Source organism: Bidens hawaiensis, unplaced genomic scaffold (genome assembly GCF_021521415.1).
Source record: "Bidens hawaiensis isolate Kalapana, Puna unplaced genomic scaffold, B.hawaiensis_p1.1 tig00006990_1, whole genome shotgun sequence".
In the NCBI taxonomy this organism is placed as follows: Eukaryota; Viridiplantae; Streptophyta; class Magnoliopsida; order Asterales; family Asteraceae; genus Bidens; species Bidens hawaiensis.
Window position 1 is genome coordinate 972,711 of NW_027491479.1, and position 20,660 is coordinate 993,370.

The following is a 20,660-nucleotide window of genomic DNA, read 5'->3' on the forward strand; positions in this document are numbered from 1 at the left end:
CTCACTTGATAAACGATGCGGTGTAAGATAAAGCAAGAACCAACTTTAAACAAGCACAAGTTAACCTATAAATAAGATTATTGTTTTAATGATTTGTTTTAAGTCTTGATTATAAGTTAGCATAATTAGTAAGTAATTTATTATATATAATATATATTACCGGAAAAGCAGGGCAGAACAGGGAGGAAGACGGAGGCAGAGAGGAAGGCGGCAGAGAGAGCAAGGAGCAAGAGAGAACAGGAGAGATTAAGTGTTTTGTGTGTGTAGTGTTAGGAAAATAACATTATTATTTATAGAGAAACCCTAGGGAACACAATCCCTAGAAAAGGGGAAAAGATCTCCAAAAAGTAAAAGATTCCAAAAGCAAAAGATATCAAAAGATATGGCAGCTGCAGGGGGGCAAGATAAAGCTGACAGGGAACAGTAAACAGGCATGGGCGGGTCAGATAAAGGTACTGGTCAAGCATGGAAAAAGCAGATCTCCAAAGATAATGTCAGTCACTTTTTCTGCCAACCAATGGGGTTGGTGCGCATGCTGCGCCGAAAGTAACTTTTCAGACATAAAGCAGATTAGGTCAACGGCTCAAAAGATAAGACATCACAAAAGCAAACGGCTAGATTAAACAAAAGAAAAGACTCAAGACATAGCGCGAGAAGGCTTGAGCGCACGCGCGAGGGCGAAGGCAGACAGAACAATCCTTAGCGCGCCGCGGGAAGGACTATTATCCTTAGCGCGCCGCGGGAAGAACTACCATTCTTAGCGCGCTGCGAGAACTAAAATTCTTAGCGCGTCGCGGGAAGAACTACCGTTCTTAGCGCGCTGCGAGAATAACTACAATTCTTAGCGCGTCGCGGGAAGAACCACCGTTCTTAGCGCGCTGCGAGAAGGACTTCAATTCTTAGCGCGCTGCGAGAACAGTTCGCCTCGCGTAACGCAGGAACAACTGGTCTTCACGCAGGCTTCCTTGTAAGGAGTCTGGCGCGTGGAGCTGCGCAGACAACCTTAGGCGGGAAGGAACAAAGGACAAGCAAAGAGTTGGAAGAAAATAGGGAAACAAGGCGTAAGGGCGGGACGGCGACAAGAGGGAAAAGAAGGCGGAAAGAGAGAAGAAGAGGGACGGGACGGCGGAAAGAAAGAGAGAGAAAGAGGCGGGAAGGAAAATATATTATTATTATAAGTAAAATATAAGTATAAATAAATATTAAATCATAAAAGAAAGAGATCGGATAAGAGAAACGGGTACCTGGGTCGGGTCGGATCGGGGCAGATGTCACATCCGCAACCCTATATTCTTCGCAGATAATAGTAGGGGCCACAACTCTTTACTAACCGTTCAACCATACAATCATACATTCGTTTGTTTCATTCCTTTATCCTTCCATTATAATATACTTAATCATAACTGTGGGTATACTAAGTTATTCATTCAATAACGTTCACATACATACACAATTATATCTACTATACACTTACCATTCAAGGTAAGTGTATTAATCTAAACATCGTAGTATGCACACAGCCCCGAAAAACGTGACACAGAAAAAGGGCTAGAACTCACCTGGATCCTGTTGCGTTCACCGTTAATGGTAATTACTTTCTTCAACTGTGTCCGACTAACTGTTAATAACATACACGTGTTAACCTCTATAATCTCTTGTCATTCATTTCTTAGGTTAACGCGGTTAACTTTTAAGTTAACGGAACCGACATGTATTCTTCTTTAGCTGATTTTAGTAATTTATACACTTTAATTCCCGTTTATTAGGATCGTATATTTATATCATTTTAGCTTCGTTATTATTAATTCATGTATATCCATTATTATAGTATTTTATTACTAGCTTACGTCCTCAACTTACTTAAGCATTTCTGAACGGGTCCCATAAATCATTAGTTTGTAGTAAGACGGGTTACGGTTTCTAGATGAGTCGGGTCTTGAGTTCGGATCTCGTTTACTTCCTTGCCATCTTTCTTTTACAATTACTTTTATTATTATTATTATTATTATTATTAAACCTATTATATATATATACACACACTTCAACACCCAACCCCCCCCCCCCCCCACCCGTACCCACTCCCATCCTTCATCCCGTTCTTTCTTCTTCTCCACCCGCTAACCCTAGCCGCCGCCATCGCACTTCCCTTGTCCGGCCACCCACAGAAACCACTGCTTCCAGCCACGGCCACCGCCGCTTCCAACTCCGCCCATCACCACATGCACCTTCCTTCCTTCAATCATTCGCACAAGGTGCGAATCCATTGTTTCGCATAGATGGGTTCGCATGCCAGAGTTTCGCGTCGCACGGGTTTCACGTCGCACAGGCTTCGCTTCGCTCGGGATTTCGCGTCGTACGGCTTCGCTTCGCTCGGGATTTCGCGTCGCACGGCTTCGCTTCGAATAGGATTTCGCGTCGCACGGCTTTGCTTCGCATAGGATTCTGGTTCGCGCCGAGTTTTCGCTTCGCACTGTGACCTATTCGTGCGAAATGGGTTTGTCGCACAGGCTCAGGTGGGTTTAGATCTGGTTCACCTTTTGGTTCCGTCTGTGGCTACAGTCCATCGTACAAACAGGGGAACGGGTTTGGACTCGTGCACCCCGAACCTGTTTGGGTTCTGTTTGCGCTTTCAGGTTCGAGCCCTTTTTAACCCGGGCCGAACAACTTGGAAACTCGGGTCTCGTTGAGCCCCGTTTTCCTCCCGTTTATTACCATTACCATTTGTGTTTTACCAACTCTTATGCAATTATTATTAGATTTGTTTGAAGCTCGATTGTATCGGTTTGTTTACTTTGTTTTGACTTGGTTCATTTGATATTAAATTTTAAGATGGAATGAGATGAGAAAGATACACGAATATAAATTCTAAACATACATTAAAGGTTAGGTGTTGAATAAAGGTGTGTGTAGAATGATTGGAATGATGATGGTGGAATGATAAGGGAAATCTAGGGTTTAGGGGTTTAAATTAGGCAAAATCCAAAGGCTTTTAGGCCCAAATTATTTTCAAGTCCACTAACCTTCTATTAATATTATCCATATTCGATATATAATATAATTAATTTAATGACTTCACGTGGCACGATAACTAAAATAAAACTCGAAACTTTTATTTATTTATTTATCTGTTTATTGAAACGAGGACGTTACAGGACTACTCTAAACTGTTCCCATTACTATTTAAGTTGGGGCGTAAAAACGCTGCACAATTCGAGAGATGACGATTGAGGGATCATCAGTGGCTGGATGGAACTGGAATTGGTTGACTGAACCATCAAATCCGGCTGAAATACAGGAGTTATGGGACCGCTTGGAGGTGTTACCGGGCCGAGTTTTAAAAGAAAAACCTGTTAGGTGGACATGGAAACCTGAAGGTGATGACCGATTCACAACCAGCTCTTGTTGGAAATTATGTGCGACAAACTTTAATGTCCAGCGGCCGTTTGTAATGGAATGGAATCGGTGGGTCCCGATGAAAGTTAACCTCTTTGGGTGGAAAGCGGAGATGTGTCGGATTGCCACCTCGGATGAACCTTTTAAAAGAAACGTGGTTGACGAAATAAAGTGGTGCCCCCTATGTGAAGTGGAAAAGGAATCATCCGATCATATTTTTCTATCATGTTATGTAGCATTGGTACTTTGGCAGTTCATAAGTAGTTGGTGTAAGGTTCCTCCGGTGTATGCATTTGAGTTCCGTGATCTACTCACTACTCATCTTCATCTTGGGATTCCGAAAAATAAACAAAAGGCCATTCAATCAATTATTCTTATAGCAAGTTGGTGCATTTGGAAGGCAAGAAACATGGCGATCTTTGATAACAAGAAGTATCGGCCAACCACCTCAAAAAAGGAATAAAAGATATAGCTTCCTTTGGGTAAAAAATAGAAGAAAACTTGTAGGTTTGGATTGGGAAAAATGGTGTTTGTTCTAGTATTGTACTTGGTGTGGTTGCTTTTGGTGTTTTGTTGCCTCTAGTCTAGCTTCTTGCTAGGCTAGTTTTGAAGTTTCAATAAATTAGCTGTTTAAAAAAAATGCAAAAGTTTAGTTGCACACTTAGATTGATGGAACGACTTAGGTTCTAACCGGTTGCAGACAAAAAAGAATTTCTAATTTTTTAATTAAAATGTTTTTTTTATTGTTTCGTGCCACCTTCTAGTCGGTTGTGATAAATGGTCACCATAGTGGATAGTTTAACAGGACTTTAACATTGTGTTGGGATGTTAAAGTTTGAACGGTAAATAAGGAAATGACAGCGTCATAACAGGGCTTTAACAAAAAAAAAATAGTGGGTTTTTTACAAAGAATGGTAAGGCTTTAACGTGGTAACGAGGATTAAAACCACAACACGATGTTAAAGGGATATTCATTAAAGTCTCACGGTCTATGCAATAGTGACGTGGTGCTTTTAGCTTTAACTTGGCGTTTAAAGCCCCCACCCCAAGTAGCCACATCATTTTAGTTAACAATAATTAATATAAGTAATTTCGCTTTTTTCTGAAACGAGATATATGCTGTTTGACTAACAAATGTTACAATACTAATAAAAGAAAATGCTAACGCTTAGGTGTCAAGCCAACATTTCACCTAATTCATAATCTCTTATCTCATTCATTCTAGCTATTCATGGATCATGGGTTAAAACCATTTTGTCAAATGGGTTATAACATAGTGTGCATTATACTCATTATTGAATCAAGTGTCATTTTCATACCTATGGTTTGACTAACTACACAACTTTAGTATCTTTTTTTTAAATTTCTTGCAAAACAACACCTTGTGTTTCCAAAATCATGCTATTTTAGTACTTTTCGTTAACCCTATTTGTTTTTTCCATTAAGTCTACAATAAATTAATTCATAAGTATTTTGAGAATCACAACTAAATTAACAGACCTTATTTATCTTTATCATTTGACAAAACTCATATAATACACGGGTTCAATAGCTAGTAAATAAATAAATAAGAAGAAGCATTCAAACCAAAGTAATATCATAAATACTCGATTTTAAGTTCCTCCTTTTGGTAGACATGTTTTACTATTTTAAACAGTTCAATATAAAATTGTAGCTTTCAACTCTTTACATGATTACCTCAATGTAGATTTATTATTAACCATTACGGGCCTCCAAAGTGAGTGTGCTTTGTGCGGTTGCACATCCCGTACATAGGGTTGTGCCCCTGCTGACACTAGGTCAGTTGCGATTCGTCACAAAATTTATACCATAACATGAACACTTGTAATGGCTTTATAAATATGGAAAAATATAGTGAAGGAGTGAATTATTTTAGTGTTAAACCAAGAAAGTGACAAGTGTGTTTTAGTTTGATCTAAAATGAAGTCTTTTTATTTTCTGTATTTAATTTCTATACAAAGAAAAAGATATAAAACATGCAAATAACTAATGAAATAAAGTATTAAAGTGAAGAGGGGATGATTTAAAGACTATGCCCGTGACCGTGAAGAGGGGATTCTGCCATCTAGTCAGTCCTTACTGAAGGCTACCATAGCTGCCAGAATATCATCGTGACGGGAATCTTTTTTTTACCATACATCCAAACACAAGTTAAAATAATGCAATGTAAATTTTTTTAATAAATATATTAAGAGAAAAACTATAAGAAACTTGTGACAGGAAATAATAAAATGGCAAGAAATTTACTGTTGTTTTTTCTTTAAAAGATATAAAACAGTGTTTGACTACATCCCAAGTAGTCGAGTACGAGTGTATGACACATCTGAACGAACGTCAACACCAATAAAACACAATTTTGGACCACAATTAATTTACCAGAAACCTATAAATTCTAAGGACGCGTTCGTTTCACAGAATTTGTGGGAATTCAAAGGAATTAGAATTAAAATCCCATGACATGGCGTGTTCGTTTCGTTGGAATTAGAATCTTAATTTCCTTTTGATGCGTTCGGTTGTCAAGGAATTGGAATTTGAATTAGAATTCAATTCTTTCAAATTCCTTTAAATGATGGGATTCTAAATCCTTTCAAAATGTGGAGGATTTCAAGTGAATTCGTTGGAATCTTTTCTTGAGTTGTTCTTTTTTTTTCAACGAGAACAACGAATAGAATACTTTGGTTTTTTTACTTTTTTTGTTTTCGATTTATATTTTGAGTTATAATTTTTTTATTATTATTTTTGAATATTTTTTTAAGGGGTTTTTGATCTTGAAAACCCCTAAAAAATAATTAAAAATCATAAAAAAAATTATAACACAAAATATAAATAAAAAATCTAAAAAAACTAAAATGTTTCCGCCGTTATTCTTGTTAAAAAAAAAACTCGATTCCAACTCCCTTGTCAAACGAACACACCAAGAATGGAATTGGATTTCAATTCCTTTAAATTCCAATTCCTATTGGAATGTTCAGATTCCAAATCCTATTCCCTCCAATTTCAAATCCTATGCAAATTCCAATTCCAATTCCATTCCATTCCGTGACACGAACGCGCCCTTAAAAAGAGTGTCTTTATTTTGCGAAATTCAATAGTTGGAATTTGTATTCAAACTAGTGTTTTATCCGGCATGTTGCGTCGGGGAAGGTCGGTAAAACTCGGACGATGGTAAAACCTTAGCGTTGAGACGGTAAGTCAACGTGAATTCGGTTCATTTTAGTTACTCGCGTAATTGTGCCATGACAAAAACAAATAATTATAAAAATTGAGGTAGATCAATGAGGCAACATCGATAGGTAAAACTCTAACGTTGGTAAAACCCGACTGTTGGCGATCCTGGGTGTTGATGTGATCAGTCTACGCAATTTAGGTCGGTTCCCGTCACATTCTTTACGGCACTGAACTAAAACAAAAAAATGGCATTTGGTTTGTTTTCGTTACGTTCATATGGTACTGAAACTAAAACGAAACATAGTGAGTCTACGCAAAATTTGTTCAGTCACCGTCACGTCTATTACGATACTAGAAGTAAAACAAAAAAAGAAAAATAAAATTAAAAACAAACAAAAAATCCTTTGCCCCACTAAGATGCCGTCAAATGACCCAATAGGATCCTTGTAGCACCAAACAAAGTACTTAAATATACATATTAGTAATTCTATTTCTTAACATGTTCGGTACGCATAATTTGCTGGGAATATTGTGAATGCATTTGGTTGAAATACGAATTGGAATTTGCTCACTCAAATTTCTTCACATAAATCGATTCAATATTTCTACGAATGAATCCAACAAAAACAAATGAAATCTCCACCGCTAACAATTTGCAAGTCGTCGCATCTGCCTATATATGACTTCATAGTTTGTATTATATATTATATAAAATAGGCTTGCAAGCTTTAATCAAGCTCACATTATGAAGTTAGAACCCGAACTCGCACAAGTCGAATATCCAGTTGAGCAAGGCTCAAATTCTACCAAGCCAATATGGAATAGTTCACGAGTGGTAGAAATCATTTCACATCCTGTTTTTATATATCTAAAACGAGTAGTTTATTCATCTATAGCCATCTTGACTGGTTTGCTTTAGGATATTTGTAGAACTAGGCATAGTATGCCAATTGCATTTATTATTCACCTACAAACTGTCCCACCTCTGCAACACACCTGCAGTGGTGGGTCTGTTCAAACAGCTTATTTTCATACGTATACTTGAAATCTATTCAATACGAGTATATGATATCACTTGTAAAAACTTAAATAAGAAACACAAGTAAAAAGACGAATGCATCATAAGTTCATAAAGTACATGTGTGGTTGGTAAACAATAAATGTTATTCAGAAGTTCACACAGTAGTATAACAAATATTATTATCTATAGTTAAATATTGTGATCCACTTAACCGAGAAACAACTTAGAAACCAAACCGTGACAACTTTAACCAACTTTACTCGATCCAATAAAAGGACTTCTGTACATAATCTAAACAAATGATATTAAATGGAAATAACACCTTCCGATAAAGGATAACTATTAGGATCTGATGAGAGAAACCTGCGACAAGCGTGCAATACAGCCGAGTGAAATCCGCTTGCATTGTCTAGAAACACAAAATGACCAGCCTGCAATTACATTAGTCAAGCCCAAGTTAATATGGTCAAACCCAAAAAGTCAAAACGACCCATGAAAATGAGAAATACCTTTGGCACCCTTATAATTTCACAAGAAACAGGCATGTTTTTCCGTGCATCAACCGCCCCCTGATAATTCATCCAATCTTGAAAGCCGTAAATGAAAGTTGTTGGCACTTTCCATTCGGACGCTCTGCAAATATTTTATTTATTAACTTATATAAATATATGAAGTAGACCCTTTTCTTAACAAAACATTTGATGATAAAAAAAGGCTAAGCCTTTGTAATAGAGGGCTTTTGGCAAAGGCACCAAATGAAAAGATGTATTTCAAGCAGAGCTCTCCACTTGCCTTGGCAGCCAAAGTGTGGTATATGTAATCTTCACAAAAACCATTAATAATTAGAAAAAACTAATAAACTAAATTTTAGGCTCAATATTTTGGCTTTAACTTTAAAGTACCTGTAAGTAACTTCGTCTCTTCCTCATTCAACATGTCACCTTCACCAAATCTTGCACTTGTATACTTGCGTACCAAATTCGGACCCCACGGGCCTAACCCTCTACATCATTAAATTCCATGTCACATAATTAACGTTTTTAGTGAGTAAAAAAACAAATATTCAGCGATTAATGAAGATCATTGTACCTAAGAACTTTCATAGGAGTAAAATTAGACTCCCATAAATGGTTTGCAAGGGCTCCTTTCCATGTTGCTCTGAATTTAGTAAGACATTCTGGTTTATGATCAGTTTCTGACATAAATCCAGCAGATCCCACCAAAATCAGATGTTGCACACGCTCAGGATGCTTCATAAGTTAACAATAGTGGGAAATCATTAGAAGACTTGAAAGTCATTTACATTTTAACTGAAAAACATGATAAAAAACTTACTTTCAACGCGTATTTAGCTGCAACATATCCTCCAAAAGAATGCCCAAGCAGAACAAACTTATCAAGGTTTTTGGCCTTGCGCCATTCCTCAAGGGAATCAATAAACCAAGCCTCGGTTTCTGCATTACCAAATAATATTATACAATATTGAGAGCACATAATGGTAATCAATCATCTACACATTATACTTGAAAGATAGCTAACCTTCAGTACTTTTGCAAGTGAAGTCGGGTCTGCTTGATCCACCCCAACTGTCAACATAAAGAAGAGCATTATATGAAATAAGAAACACATGATACTGATATAATATAAAGATAGAAGATAATGAAATAACAAACTCACCCAAGTTGATCGATTGCAATGACCCTGAAATGTTTTGTAAGAGCATCAAAATTTCTGAAGAAAAATCCCTGTGCAGCTGCGTATCCATGTACCATTACAAGAGTGGGTGATTCCTTGTTGCTTTCAAATGTAACAGTGTTGATGTATCTCGGTTCATTGCTGGCAGACCGAAACCACCTGACTTTAGACCCTGGTGGTCCAGTGCCAATATTAACATGTTCTTGTGTGTATGGAGTCCTGGCATTTCATTCAAACGAATTGTAATTAGCAATCTTAACTTTACCAATAGTTAAAATCCTATCCTAATTGATAAGATCAAACCATCATAATCCACCCAAACAAGCCAGTTTCTAATTCTAATCACACTCGGTGTTGTAAAAATCGGCTCTAGGTGAAGATTAATCGCTGGGCTGCCGATGCGATTTCAACTAATCGTCCCTAAATTGGTGATCCAGTTTGGTGGATTTTGACCGAGGCAGTCAAAATTGGGCAACTTTTGGTCAAAATCCAACAAACTTGGTCAATTTAGTAAAAAATCAAGTATTTGAAAAATTATGCTTATTAATCCAATCCGATTAATAAGTTAAAAAAAGTTATACAGAAAATTTTGAAAATTTTTGTATGTATATATATAGTTTAAAAAATTACACATAAATTTCCAATCCGATTAATTGCTAGTCGGCTGACTGCCCAACCAGCTCCAAGCAAGTTTTACAACACTAATAACACTGTCTGTTCAAACCCTAACCCTTACATAGCAAATACAGAAAATTATAAATATTTAAACAGAGAATTCAGCAATTACAAATTGAAGTAAAGAATATTGGAGACACAAATCACATAAAAAGAAATGAATAGAAATTAAGAAACAAAAGCGGTGGTTACTTGACGATAGAAAGAAGGCGTTTTTCGGCGTCAATGATGTGATCAGTGGAGCTGGGTATCCACCGCAGAGCAGACGGCGGTTTCTTCGTCCTCAACGGCGCCGTAGCGGTTGAGTTGAATTCCTCAGCCATAATAGTATTTGAACTAAAACTCGAAACTGAGCGATTAAAGCAGAAACGTCTATAACGCATAAACCGAATTGGATGGAGCGTTGTGTGTGTGTGACTGATTGGTGATATTCAGGTTATGAGATGAGAGAATTGGCGAGCAAGTAAAGGAGGAGTTGAAATGAAGGAAGGAAGGAAGGGTTTGTTATATATGTGGGCTGTTGGAATTGGAGGGAATCGCTAGCCGACACAGAGCGTCAACGATTGATGGCGGTGATATAATCTAACGACTGATTTACAGGCTGACGTATGGAGTGACTCAATGGCTTCATATTCATGGATTCATACGAAAGCAATAATATAATGTTACTTAATTTAAATCATCATCTCTTTCTCTAGTCAAATTCATTATTTGATCCATAACCAAAAATAGTTCTTTAATCCCTGCTAGATCTCCAATGAAAAACCAACAATCAATGCGATGTTTAATTTGGGTTGTCACATTGGAAGACTAGAGAGAGAAGGTAAGGTATGTTGTAAAGACATACACCCTATAAAAAATTACAATGTAAGCTATCATCTATTTTTATGTAGTTAGCAGGAAGAAAAATGATGTACATTTACAAATCCTTGTAGTGGGAGGGCGGTGGTTACCTTTGGAGCCGGCTAGAGAGGGGGGGTTTTGTCTAAGCCAGGGCTTATGGAGTTTGCGTAGTACAAAGGATGCAAATAAAAAGAAATTACACTAGAGTTGCCATACTTCTTCGAAATTTGTCAACGGAAAAAGGGAGACGGAGTGAGCAAAATGAATGAGTTCTAAGTATTTTACACGCGTGGTCTTTTTTTATAGACAAAACTTTTTAGTGGAAGTGATAGAAATCAAAATTTTAGCAAAATGAGCACCAAATAACCTAAATATGCAACTTTTATATATTTTAACAAAATGAAAACCATATGACCGAAATAATTCAAGCCAAAATGTAAAACGGTAAAAATCAAAACCGAACAGTTTTCAAAATCTTAAGTCCGATTTATTTGTTTTAGGTTCGGTTTAACTTTGAAGCCCAAAATCAACTTGTGTAGTGCACACCCTCATAATATACAACGCCATAAAAGCCAGAGTTATGCTATACCAATAAAACATTTCTTAACATATACCACGATAAACTTTTAGGCTTATGTAATATCCAAAAGACAATGTGTATTATCATTATATATTGTTAAACCATATGAAAACCAAACCGAGCTGGCCCAAGTCGGTTCCAAACCGAACCGTCAAAACCAGAAAATCGCGAAAGTCAAACTGTAGGCATCTCAAACCAGTCAACTTGCTTCGGTTTGAACCGTTAGGTTGGTTTCAACGAGTGTTGACACCTTTAACCTAAACCCATGCCCACAAACACACCCTCAAACAAGAAAGTTCAAAAGGATACAAAAACCAGATGGCATACTTCCAAATGACTTCCATGCCTCATGTTTCTCCTGAGAACTCAAATGAAACAACAAGCACATGAAAACATAACCTTAAAAGACCCCTAAAACTATCACATTTCTAATGATCTCAACATGATCTGTAAGCTAAAAACAAACCTCCAAAGTAACTTTCTTTCTGATCATTCTATGCATCACTTGCTCATGACAGCTTCCTTGTACTCTACACCGCCCTTCTTTTTCTGCAGAAACTAGCAAAAGAGAAGGGAGACGCAAAAGGGGTTAAAGTCTCGCACTTTTTGCAAACCCGCAGCAACAAATGAAAGTTGGGGGAAAAAGATCACCAAAAAGAAGACCGAAATGGTACTTTGTTTCAAGAAAAAAAAAACTGTCATGTATAATCTTTGTTGCAACAAGGTCAACCTAACATGTACAGATTTGAAGAAAGATACGGGGAAAATTTATCCTACTGCTTCTGTAAAGGACAGAAATGGGTTTTCACTTCCTAACTAAATTACAGTTTTCAACTGCAAAAACCCCATACCAAAAGTCAACTAAAATTTCCATAATTCATGTTGTCTGTGACCATATCTCTAACTCAATCATCCTTAAATATAAAAACATTATACTTGTCTTTCACTCTTTTCCTTTTTTTTTCTTTTCTTTTCTTTTCTTTTCTTTTTTCCTTTCCCGAAAGCAAATCAGCATTTGAGTCCAACATAAACCCTGGTCTTCAAGAACCTCCAGATTTGGCTTCGGTCTTCATAGCCATATGCCTCTCAATTAACATGTCCACAAATGCTCGTATCTGCAACAAGAAAGTGCAAATAAAGTGATTAGTTTAAAAAATATCTAAAGTGAAGTTAACTGAAAACATACAAATGCACACCTTGTTTTTGCGCTTAGAATCAAGAAACTCGAATACAGCCATCGTTTTCTCTGCATCTGTGGTAGCCTCCATGACCTGAAAGTCAACCATTAACTTGTCAAAACAAATAATAAGATAAACTTCAAATTTATGGGATTTATTCAATTTGCTTTCTGTTAATAAAATTTCCAATTGATGTTTTATTTTTATCATAGCACTGACCTTTGCGGCTGTTTTCTTCATAATTGACTTGTAACTTTCTCTGTCAATTTTTCTTTCCTTATAAAGAGGCATAAGAAGAGACGCCACATAATCAACAACCGCTTGTTTAATCTTGTCTGCACCTCGATGCTGGTTACCCACCAACTCTTTGTTCACAGTAACTTGAGAAGCTGAGCTGTCATTTGCCAAACCGTCATGCCTGCGAATTGATGGTTTTAAATTTTTTGAATCCCCTTCATTAAGTGCACGCATACTCCTATTATAGAACTCCAAATCCGCAGCAGCTGCTTGAGATTGCCATCTGTCAATGGCACTATGGTCTTTTGTCCCTTCACTACCCTCACCATCAATCCACGCTTCTGTAAGTATGGTGTTTTCAACGCCCGTACTTTCACCCGAGTGCTCTATGTGACCAAGCGGGCCCGCGTTCTCATTCGAGTGGAGGCTCTGTTGTGAGCGATTATCCACCGACATCTTTGAACTCTCAGGGTTAACCCCAGCAGCAGAGAAGTCAACTGGCCAATCTCGCACTTTACAGTTTCTAGAATCTATTTCAGATATGCAATCTTGCCGCCCTGTAACACCGCCAGCCCATTTCTTATGGAACTCGGATTCATCCATTTGTGCATATTGCTCCCGTCTTGCAAATTTGTTAAAAGATGGTATCTTTGGAAGCTGCAATGGCGTGATGCTTTTGACACCAGATGATGCATATGCCTGCAAATTAATATCAATTAGTCTTCATTTTTTACAGAAAAAAGAGAATATAAATAAAAAAAGAAACAAACCTCAGCAGCGGCTAAAGCAGCAGCACGAGCTGCTTCTGCAGCATCAATAGCAGCTTGTTCTTCTTCAGTCAAGGGTAGATCTTTGTTATCTTCTTCTTCCTTGAGATGTTTTCCTGCTGAACCTTGAGAACTAGATGGTTTAGTTTCAAGCTTTGTCACACCTTTGTTCATATGATGGGACCTTAATGGCGGTTTCCCGGAAGCTAAATGAGATTTGCTTCTAGAACCATCTGCAGTACTAGCTTGCCTTAACAATTTCAACCCACCATTAGAAGCCTTCTCTTTTCTAAAAATCTCAATCCATACACTCACAAGCTGGCTTGCTATAGCACGTATGTCTCGGCTTGTATGTACACATACCTTTTCTTTCACAGTTTTCCCAATACCTAAATTCATAAAAAGTCAGTAATAAGATAATTATTATGAATCTTATCATGTCATGTGAAATATCATAAATACCTGAGAGACGAACTGCAAGCAGGTCGGTTGATACGAGCACAAGTAGGCGAACACACTGACGCAAAAGTTGGGTCCCATTCTTACCCATCGAATCCTGTTACAAAACGACATTAAATATGAAAGTGGTATATTTATTTCTAGGGTTTTATTTTGAAATCGGCTCTTACCAGAATCCATGAGTTGAGAATGGTAAGCCCTTCTTTAGTTCCAGCAAAAGATTTAAGAATATCAGAAGGAAGACACAATAATTCTTTAACAAGATGCAACCGCCCGGCTCGACTCTTTGCATTACGAAACATATTTTGCAACAGAGAGTTTTTATGAACATTTGTGAGGTCAATAGCATCAAGTCGCTTAATTATATCCCTCACTTCACTCCTTTCAGTGTTGGAATGCCTCTTTGCAGCAGCGATTGCTTCAACTTCTGCAGTGAAATCGTTTCCGGTAGTTAAAATATCAACAATGCGAACGGCTTCCCGTAACCCACTCATCATGGCCCCGCCTACGGTATCCGGGTGTTCTTTACATGTGGCTTCACCCGCAAAGAATAAACAGTTATTAACGGGCCGGCCCAGTGTGTCATAATCATCACCCGATGCTCCGACTGCAACATACGAGTATGCACCATAGCTAAACGGGTCTCGTCCCCAGTCAGTCACTACAGATGCAACGGGATCACGCACCACACCCTCACCGAAAAGCTTTCGAAGCACCACTAATGCGTGGTTTACATGATCGGACGAGGTTAAATTTTGGTCATTTATTGCGGATTTTCCGACCACTAATGCGATAAGAACCGGTGCGTTAACAGTTTTCTTAACATTCCAAAACATAAAGCACCAACCCCTTTGATCTGTTTGTTCTGATGTAGCTCCAAAGTAATCAACCGACTCATCCCAAAACACTTCAGGAAATTCCAAAATAACCTTGTTAAGTACACCAAAACCGAGTTGTTTGATGGAAGAATGTTTCCATTCAGGTAATAGCGGAGAAAACTTTATGGTTTCAGCTTTTAAACATCCGAGAGGAACCGTAATTAAAACCGCATCTCCAGTGAAAACCTTGCCATTTTGTGTGCAGATTTTGACTTTCTTTGATGACTCATCTTCTTGTTGATGGTCAATATCAGTAACTATACAGTTAAGATGGATATGAAGTCCATCCTTAAGGGAATCAACTACAGCACTATAACCACCTTTGATCATGCAGTGGGGCCCACCAAATCCTCCATAAATGTCATCTTGATTCCAATAAGGAAGTGACACTTGTTGAAGTGAAGCGGCACAACCGTATTCCAAATGAGCAAGATGCCAATCCATCACTCTCCTTTCAAGAGGACTCAACATCTCCTCTTCAGTATCCATTTTATCCGACCCGACCCGCCGGGTCTTAAGCCCATATTCTAGGCCCTCTTCAAGTGACATTTGCATTGCACGATCGCCTTTTTGGGCCACAACCAATTGCATGTCATCAAGTAAGCTATTGTATTCAGCCTCTACAGCTTCATCCAAATCAGCAGGAACTTTTTGGCCCGTAACAGTATCGTAAAGCGGACAGTCACTGTCCAAAACGGTCAGCTCAAGGCCCAACTGTGCACAGATCAACGAAGACGGGTCGGGCCTTCTTTGAGAAGTGAGATCAGCCTCAACACCTGTGATTATGCTAGCCCCGAGATCAACGGGCACAGAAAGAGACGAACAGTCTGTAAAAACTCGACCCCCGATTCTATCACGGGCCTCTAACACAGTCACATGGAAACCCAAACGAGTCAAATGTCGAGCAGCGGTTAATCCAGCCGGACCCGCTCCAATTACTATGATTTTCTTTCTTGTTTCTGAATCATCACACTGTGTACACACAGTCGGCTCCTTTTGATTAACCGAATCCTCCGCTTGAATATGAGGACAAGGTGAGCCTGACCTATCAAGATCCTTATCTTTTCTAATGTTGTCTGGACATTCTGTTACAGTATCAATTCCATCTGTCAAATTATCATGCTTTTTAGTTCCGCCCAAAATAAAAGAAACCCCATCTTCCAAATCGGTAACCGGGGCTCCCGATTTTCTACCATCATTTCCGTCTCCTGAAAGCCTGAAACTGGGCTTTATACTGGCATTTGATATCTCCTTTTTAGAAGCAACTCCAAAGTTTATGCAACTCTGTTAAAAAAAAGGTTTGTTATAAACCGAAATGTATAAACAACTTTGAGTAAAGTAATTTTCATTTTTCCATAACTTACGTATTGATCCAGAAATGAGTAAATATCCCTGATTAAAGAAGCCTGTGGATGTTCATCTGCAACAGCAGTCTCAGAAACTCCACATTCTGACAAAGGTAATATGCGAGTTACATCCTTGTTCCAAAGATATAAGATATGATTCCTGCAATGAGTAGAATGATGTTACTATAAAAACTGAATCACAAAAGAATTTGAAAGAGATATATAAGGACGCACCTGCACTCTATATATTCTTGAAGCCCACCTTTACGTTTCAGCAACTCCTTAAACTTCATCTTCTCAACTGGGCCCGCAGTACGAGCTTTAAGTCCGACTGAAACAGCTGCAACCCCGACACTTTCTGCATCCATAGCAGTCGTTTGCAAGAACTCTAGTTTTCCTTTTGTTTTAACTGACTGAACCTTTTCTTCATCTTGATCATGCACAAACAAGTTTTGTTCATGAATCAGTGTGTCCCAGTCTGCATCCCCCTCATATGCCATGTCATCATGCCTATGCCTTTTAGCTTGTCTCACAATTCGCTTGCCAACTGGCTTCTTGCTCGACTTTGTTTCAGGATCAAGCATAGATCCATTTTCACTTGCATAAGCTTCATTTTCATCTGCAAATTTATTGCATCCGCCTGATGAAACTGGAGATAACTGGCAGTCTGATGTTGATGCATTTGCCTTTTGTGAAGAAATTGAAACTGTTTCATTGTTAGGAACATCACAGTCACTAACAGGGTTTGGGTTCAAACCCTGGTTCACGATCTCGTGAACTAATGAGGCTGGGAAAATCTTCTGGTCTGTGGGTGATGTGGGGTCAGTTATGAACCCTGCAACTGGCACGGTATCAGGGATATTGCAGACACGGTCCATCTCTTTTTCTTGGACTTCAGTCTCAGAAACATCAATGGTCATCTTTGCTATTGCAGTGGATGAATGATTTACATCATCAAATGTCACTGAACCATCAGGCTTCTGATCCGCTCCATCATCACAAGCTTGCGCTTCCTTAACTTGCTTAAGTTTCAACATTTTTATAGATTTCTGAAGTGAACCAGATTTGGACTTGAGCAGAAAAGCAGATAAGGAATCTTCTAGATCGTTTTCTGTCAAATTCTCACCCAAAGTCTTCTTCTTTTCCGACTTACTTTTTAACTTCTTGCCTTTCTCTTTCTTGACACTCTCAACAATCACATCTTTCGACACACTCACCGTCTCTGGTTTCGCAGCCGGATCTTTGTTCTTCACATTGGTATCTAAATCCCCTCTCTTGGATTTCTTGTTTTTCTCTTTCTTGACACTCTCAACAATCACAGCTCCCGACACATTCACTTCTGCTATCGTCTCTAATTTTGCAACCAAATCTGTGTTCTTCACATTGGTATCCAAATCCCCTCTTCTGGATTTCTTATTTTTCTCTTTCTTGACACTCTTAACAATCACATCTCCTGACACATTCACTTTTGCTACCGTCTCTAACTTTGCAGTCAAATCTGAGTTCTTCACATCGGTATCCAAATCCCACCTTTTGGATCTCTTATTTTTCTCTGTCTTGACACTCTCAACAATCATATCTTCCGACACATTCACTTCTTCCGCTACACTCTCTAACTTCACACCCGAGTCAGTCTTCTTCACATCAGTATCCAAATCCCGTCTTTCGGATTTCTTGTTTTCCTCTTTCTTTTCACTCTCAACAACCACATCTCCTTCCGCATCCACTTCCTCCGCCAAAGTCTCCAACTTTGCATCCAAATCCGCACCCTTCCCATCGGCATCCAAATCCCCTCTTTTCGGTGCCCTAACCCTAGACCCCTTCTTCAACTTCTTCCTAAAAGTAGCCAATGTATCATCCAACCCACCATCACCTCCCACCTTAACCTTCTTAGCATTCTGTCTACTCTTAACCAACATCATCCCGATCGGTTCATTGTCCGACTCAAACCCGCTTTTCCTCTCAGCAGATCTTTTCTTTTTCCCCAATTTCTCCACATCCATATTCTTCTCAGCCCTAATTAGCCAAATTCACATCAAACCCTAGCCCAATCTGCAACAACCCTTAATTAATTCAATCCAAGATTGTTACTTTTGCATCACATTCCATTAATCAATCAAACCCACGTCCCATACTAACTTTCAATCAAAACCCATATAGCAATTCAATACTTATGCATTATGCAGTGATTAAACAACCGATAAAACACAATTCAATCACAATTGGTAACTAAAGGAGCAAAATCAGACCTGTATGACGTCACGAAGTGGCCCAGATTAGCAATCACCTCCCGCCTGAAGCAAATAAGACACTGAAAGACAATTTTTGAAAGACGAAAGCATATAATAATAATAATAATAATCTTTATTGGGTCTCGGCTATATTTATATTTGGACTCGGAGAAATTATTAATTTTTGATTTGCGGAGGGAGAAGGTTAATTTGGGGAAAATGGGTTATTGGGGTTTTGAGCTTTCATTTGATATACACAAATTTATAGGCATTCAATATTATGTTTTCCTATATGTTAACTAATTAATACTCTATTATTATTGATGACACAAGATATATTAAATTATGTATTTGTTGCGTGGATTTTTAAATTACCATTAGCATGACAACTGTTTTTCTCCCACGATTTTTTAAATTACCGTTAACATGGCAGTTGTTTTTCTCCCGCGGATTTTTGAATTGCCGTTAACATGGTAGATGATGTAGCAAATGACGTAACTTTGTAATACAAAAGAAATTGCAACATCTTCTTAATCGGTGTAAGATGTATATCTTAACGATAGATTTGATCTAAATGGCTAGTGTGTAATCACGAAATGAAATGTGAATAGATGGTAATTAGAAATTGTACATCGACCAAAAATCTTTAAACCAAATTTACGATTCGTTTAAATGTTTTGTTGATTAGCATTGTATCAGCGAATCTTCCTGGTATCTTGAATGTTTTAAACATAAAGGTGGAAATCTTCACTATGAATGGAGTAGAGCTTATATGTTAACCAATATGTCATGAGATTTTTCAAATATTAGATGATGGATGATTTAATTAAAATGTGTATCTGCTGGCTGACCTTTTAAATGATCGTTATTCACGGTCGCTTATGTCGCGCGGATTTTTGAATTTTTGTTGACATGATAGGTGATATAACAAACAACATAACTTGCTTACCAATTATATAAAGAAAATACAGGTTCAAAATAATTATTATATGATATAATGATAAATTTTACCAAATAGTTCGTGTAAAAACACACACACAAAACAAAAGGACACATTGAGCACAAATCTTTAAACCAAATGTAAAGCTTCTGAAATCAGTTTGATGAAACTTTTTATTGATTATCAATGTGTCGATGAGCCCTTTTGGCATCTTGAAATTTTCAAACATAGTGGTAAGTTCGGGCAACAAATCTTCATTGCGAACGGAGTGTGACTTTTATGTTAATTGGTACTGTCATTAGATTTTTCAAATATCTGTAACAAATGGTATAACTTGTGTAACTGATATTTCTATATAAAAAATATATTATAATTCTTAAAATTGTTTTTCCCACTAGAATTTCAAAATTTGTTAGCATGGTCGTTTATTTTGTCACTTTTTTTGAACGGCTAATGAATACTTTAAATAGACTACTGGTTAAATTCATTACATCAGGATACATTCGTCTTTCAATATGAGAAAAACATCACCTAAGGCCAACGCAAGCGAACACTTTTAATTTACAATTTACATAATCATCAAGTAATTTGATTTTTTTAGCTATGGGAAATATTATTATTATTATTAGGAAAATTGGAAATAAATAATCCCACCTTTTGTGTATTGGCCGATAATAATCCCACCTTTAAAAATCACTAGCAATGGTCCCACCTTTTAACTATTTTTGTCTCACTAGTCCTCCGTTATGTAACAGCCCAGCTATCGCCGCACCATAATATTGTCCGCTTTGGCTGGGACGTATCACCATCGCCTCACGGCGTTCCAGTGGGCGTTATTCACGTCTTACACAACAACCCCTTAAAGGAAGGGCCAAGAAAGGGGAGCAACGAGTAGGAGAAATGGAGGTTTGGGCTTTAGAGGGGTTTGGCGTTGCTTATATTTTACAAGAGATGCTTACTTATAAATCTGATCATATTAGAGCTCGCCAAGAAGTACTTGGTACTATAATCTTTGGAGGAAGAATACCGACTCCTAAAGATGCTCTAGAATCTTTTCGGTTGTTCGTTCGAGAACTACGATCTTTAGCTCTGGAACTGAATCATTTTCTTTGGTTGCCCAAGTGGAGACTTCCCAGGAGGTCACCCATCCTGCTACTACTCCCACCTGAGCATGCTTAACTGTGGAGTTCTCATTTCATCCACTACCATTAAGCGCCTAAAACGTGTT

General features: G+C 37.9%; 2 protein-coding genes and 1 pseudogene across 3 annotated transcripts; 1 reads left to right on the plus strand and 2 right to left on the minus strand.

The window, feature by feature from the left end:
- Positions 1-3,217: 3,217 nt before the first annotated feature.
- LOC143634074 (uncharacterized) lies at positions 3,218-3,856 on the plus strand. The gene has a single exon (XM_077102251.1). It carries the CDS (start codon positions 3,218-3,220, stop codon positions 3,854-3,856), a length of 639 nt encoding a protein of 212 aa, XP_076958366.1.
- Positions 3,857-7,829: 3,973 nt separating this feature from the next.
- Positions 7,830-10,356, minus strand: LOC143634101 (putative 1-acylglycerol-3-phosphate O-acyltransferase). Its single transcript, XM_077102271.1, has 9 exons — positions 10,166-10,356; positions 9,281-9,517; positions 9,143-9,189; positions 8,939-9,057; positions 8,693-8,853; positions 8,506-8,606; positions 8,325-8,424; positions 8,113-8,236; positions 7,830-8,034 (listed from the first exon to the last, which is right to left on the minus strand). Exons 1-9 carry the CDS (start codon positions 10,354-10,356, stop codon positions 7,909-7,911), a joined length of 1,206 nt encoding a protein of 401 aa, XP_076958386.1. The 3' UTR covers positions 7,830-7,908.
- Positions 10,357-12,436: 2,080 nt separating this feature from the next.
- On the minus strand, positions 12,437-18,920 carry LOC143634075 (lysine-specific histone demethylase 1 homolog 3-like; annotated as a pseudogene). Its single transcript, XR_013153791.1, has 9 exons — positions 18,912-18,920; positions 16,496-18,313; positions 16,280-16,421; positions 14,208-16,199; positions 14,041-14,134; positions 13,582-13,967; positions 12,794-13,510; positions 12,593-12,667; positions 12,437-12,511 (listed from the first exon to the last, which is right to left on the minus strand). The product of XR_013153791.1 is annotated as a lysine-specific histone demethylase 1 homolog 3-like (transcript).
- Between the last annotated feature and the right edge of the window lie 1,740 nt (positions 18,921-20,660).

What these genes read in the sequence shown, in the direction of transcription:
- LOC143634074 (XM_077102251.1), top strand. Translation starts at nt 3,218, where the DNA reads ATGACGATTGAGGGATCATCAGTGGCTGGATGGAACTGGAATTGGTTG.
- LOC143634101 (XM_077102271.1), bottom strand. Translation starts at nt 10,356, where the DNA reads ATGCGTTATAGACGTTTCTGCTTTAATCGCTCAGTTTCGAGTTTTAGT. An exon ending in CGCCTTCTTTCTATCGTCAA is followed by an intron (nt 9,518 to 10,165) that starts GTAACCACCGCT and finishes ATGAAATGCCAG; the next exon opens with GACTCCATACACACAAGAAC. An exon ending in AGAGACGAAGTTACTTACAG is followed by an intron (nt 8,425 to 8,505) that starts GTACTTTAAAGT and finishes GTTTTTGTGAAG; the next exon opens with ATTACATATACCACACTTTG.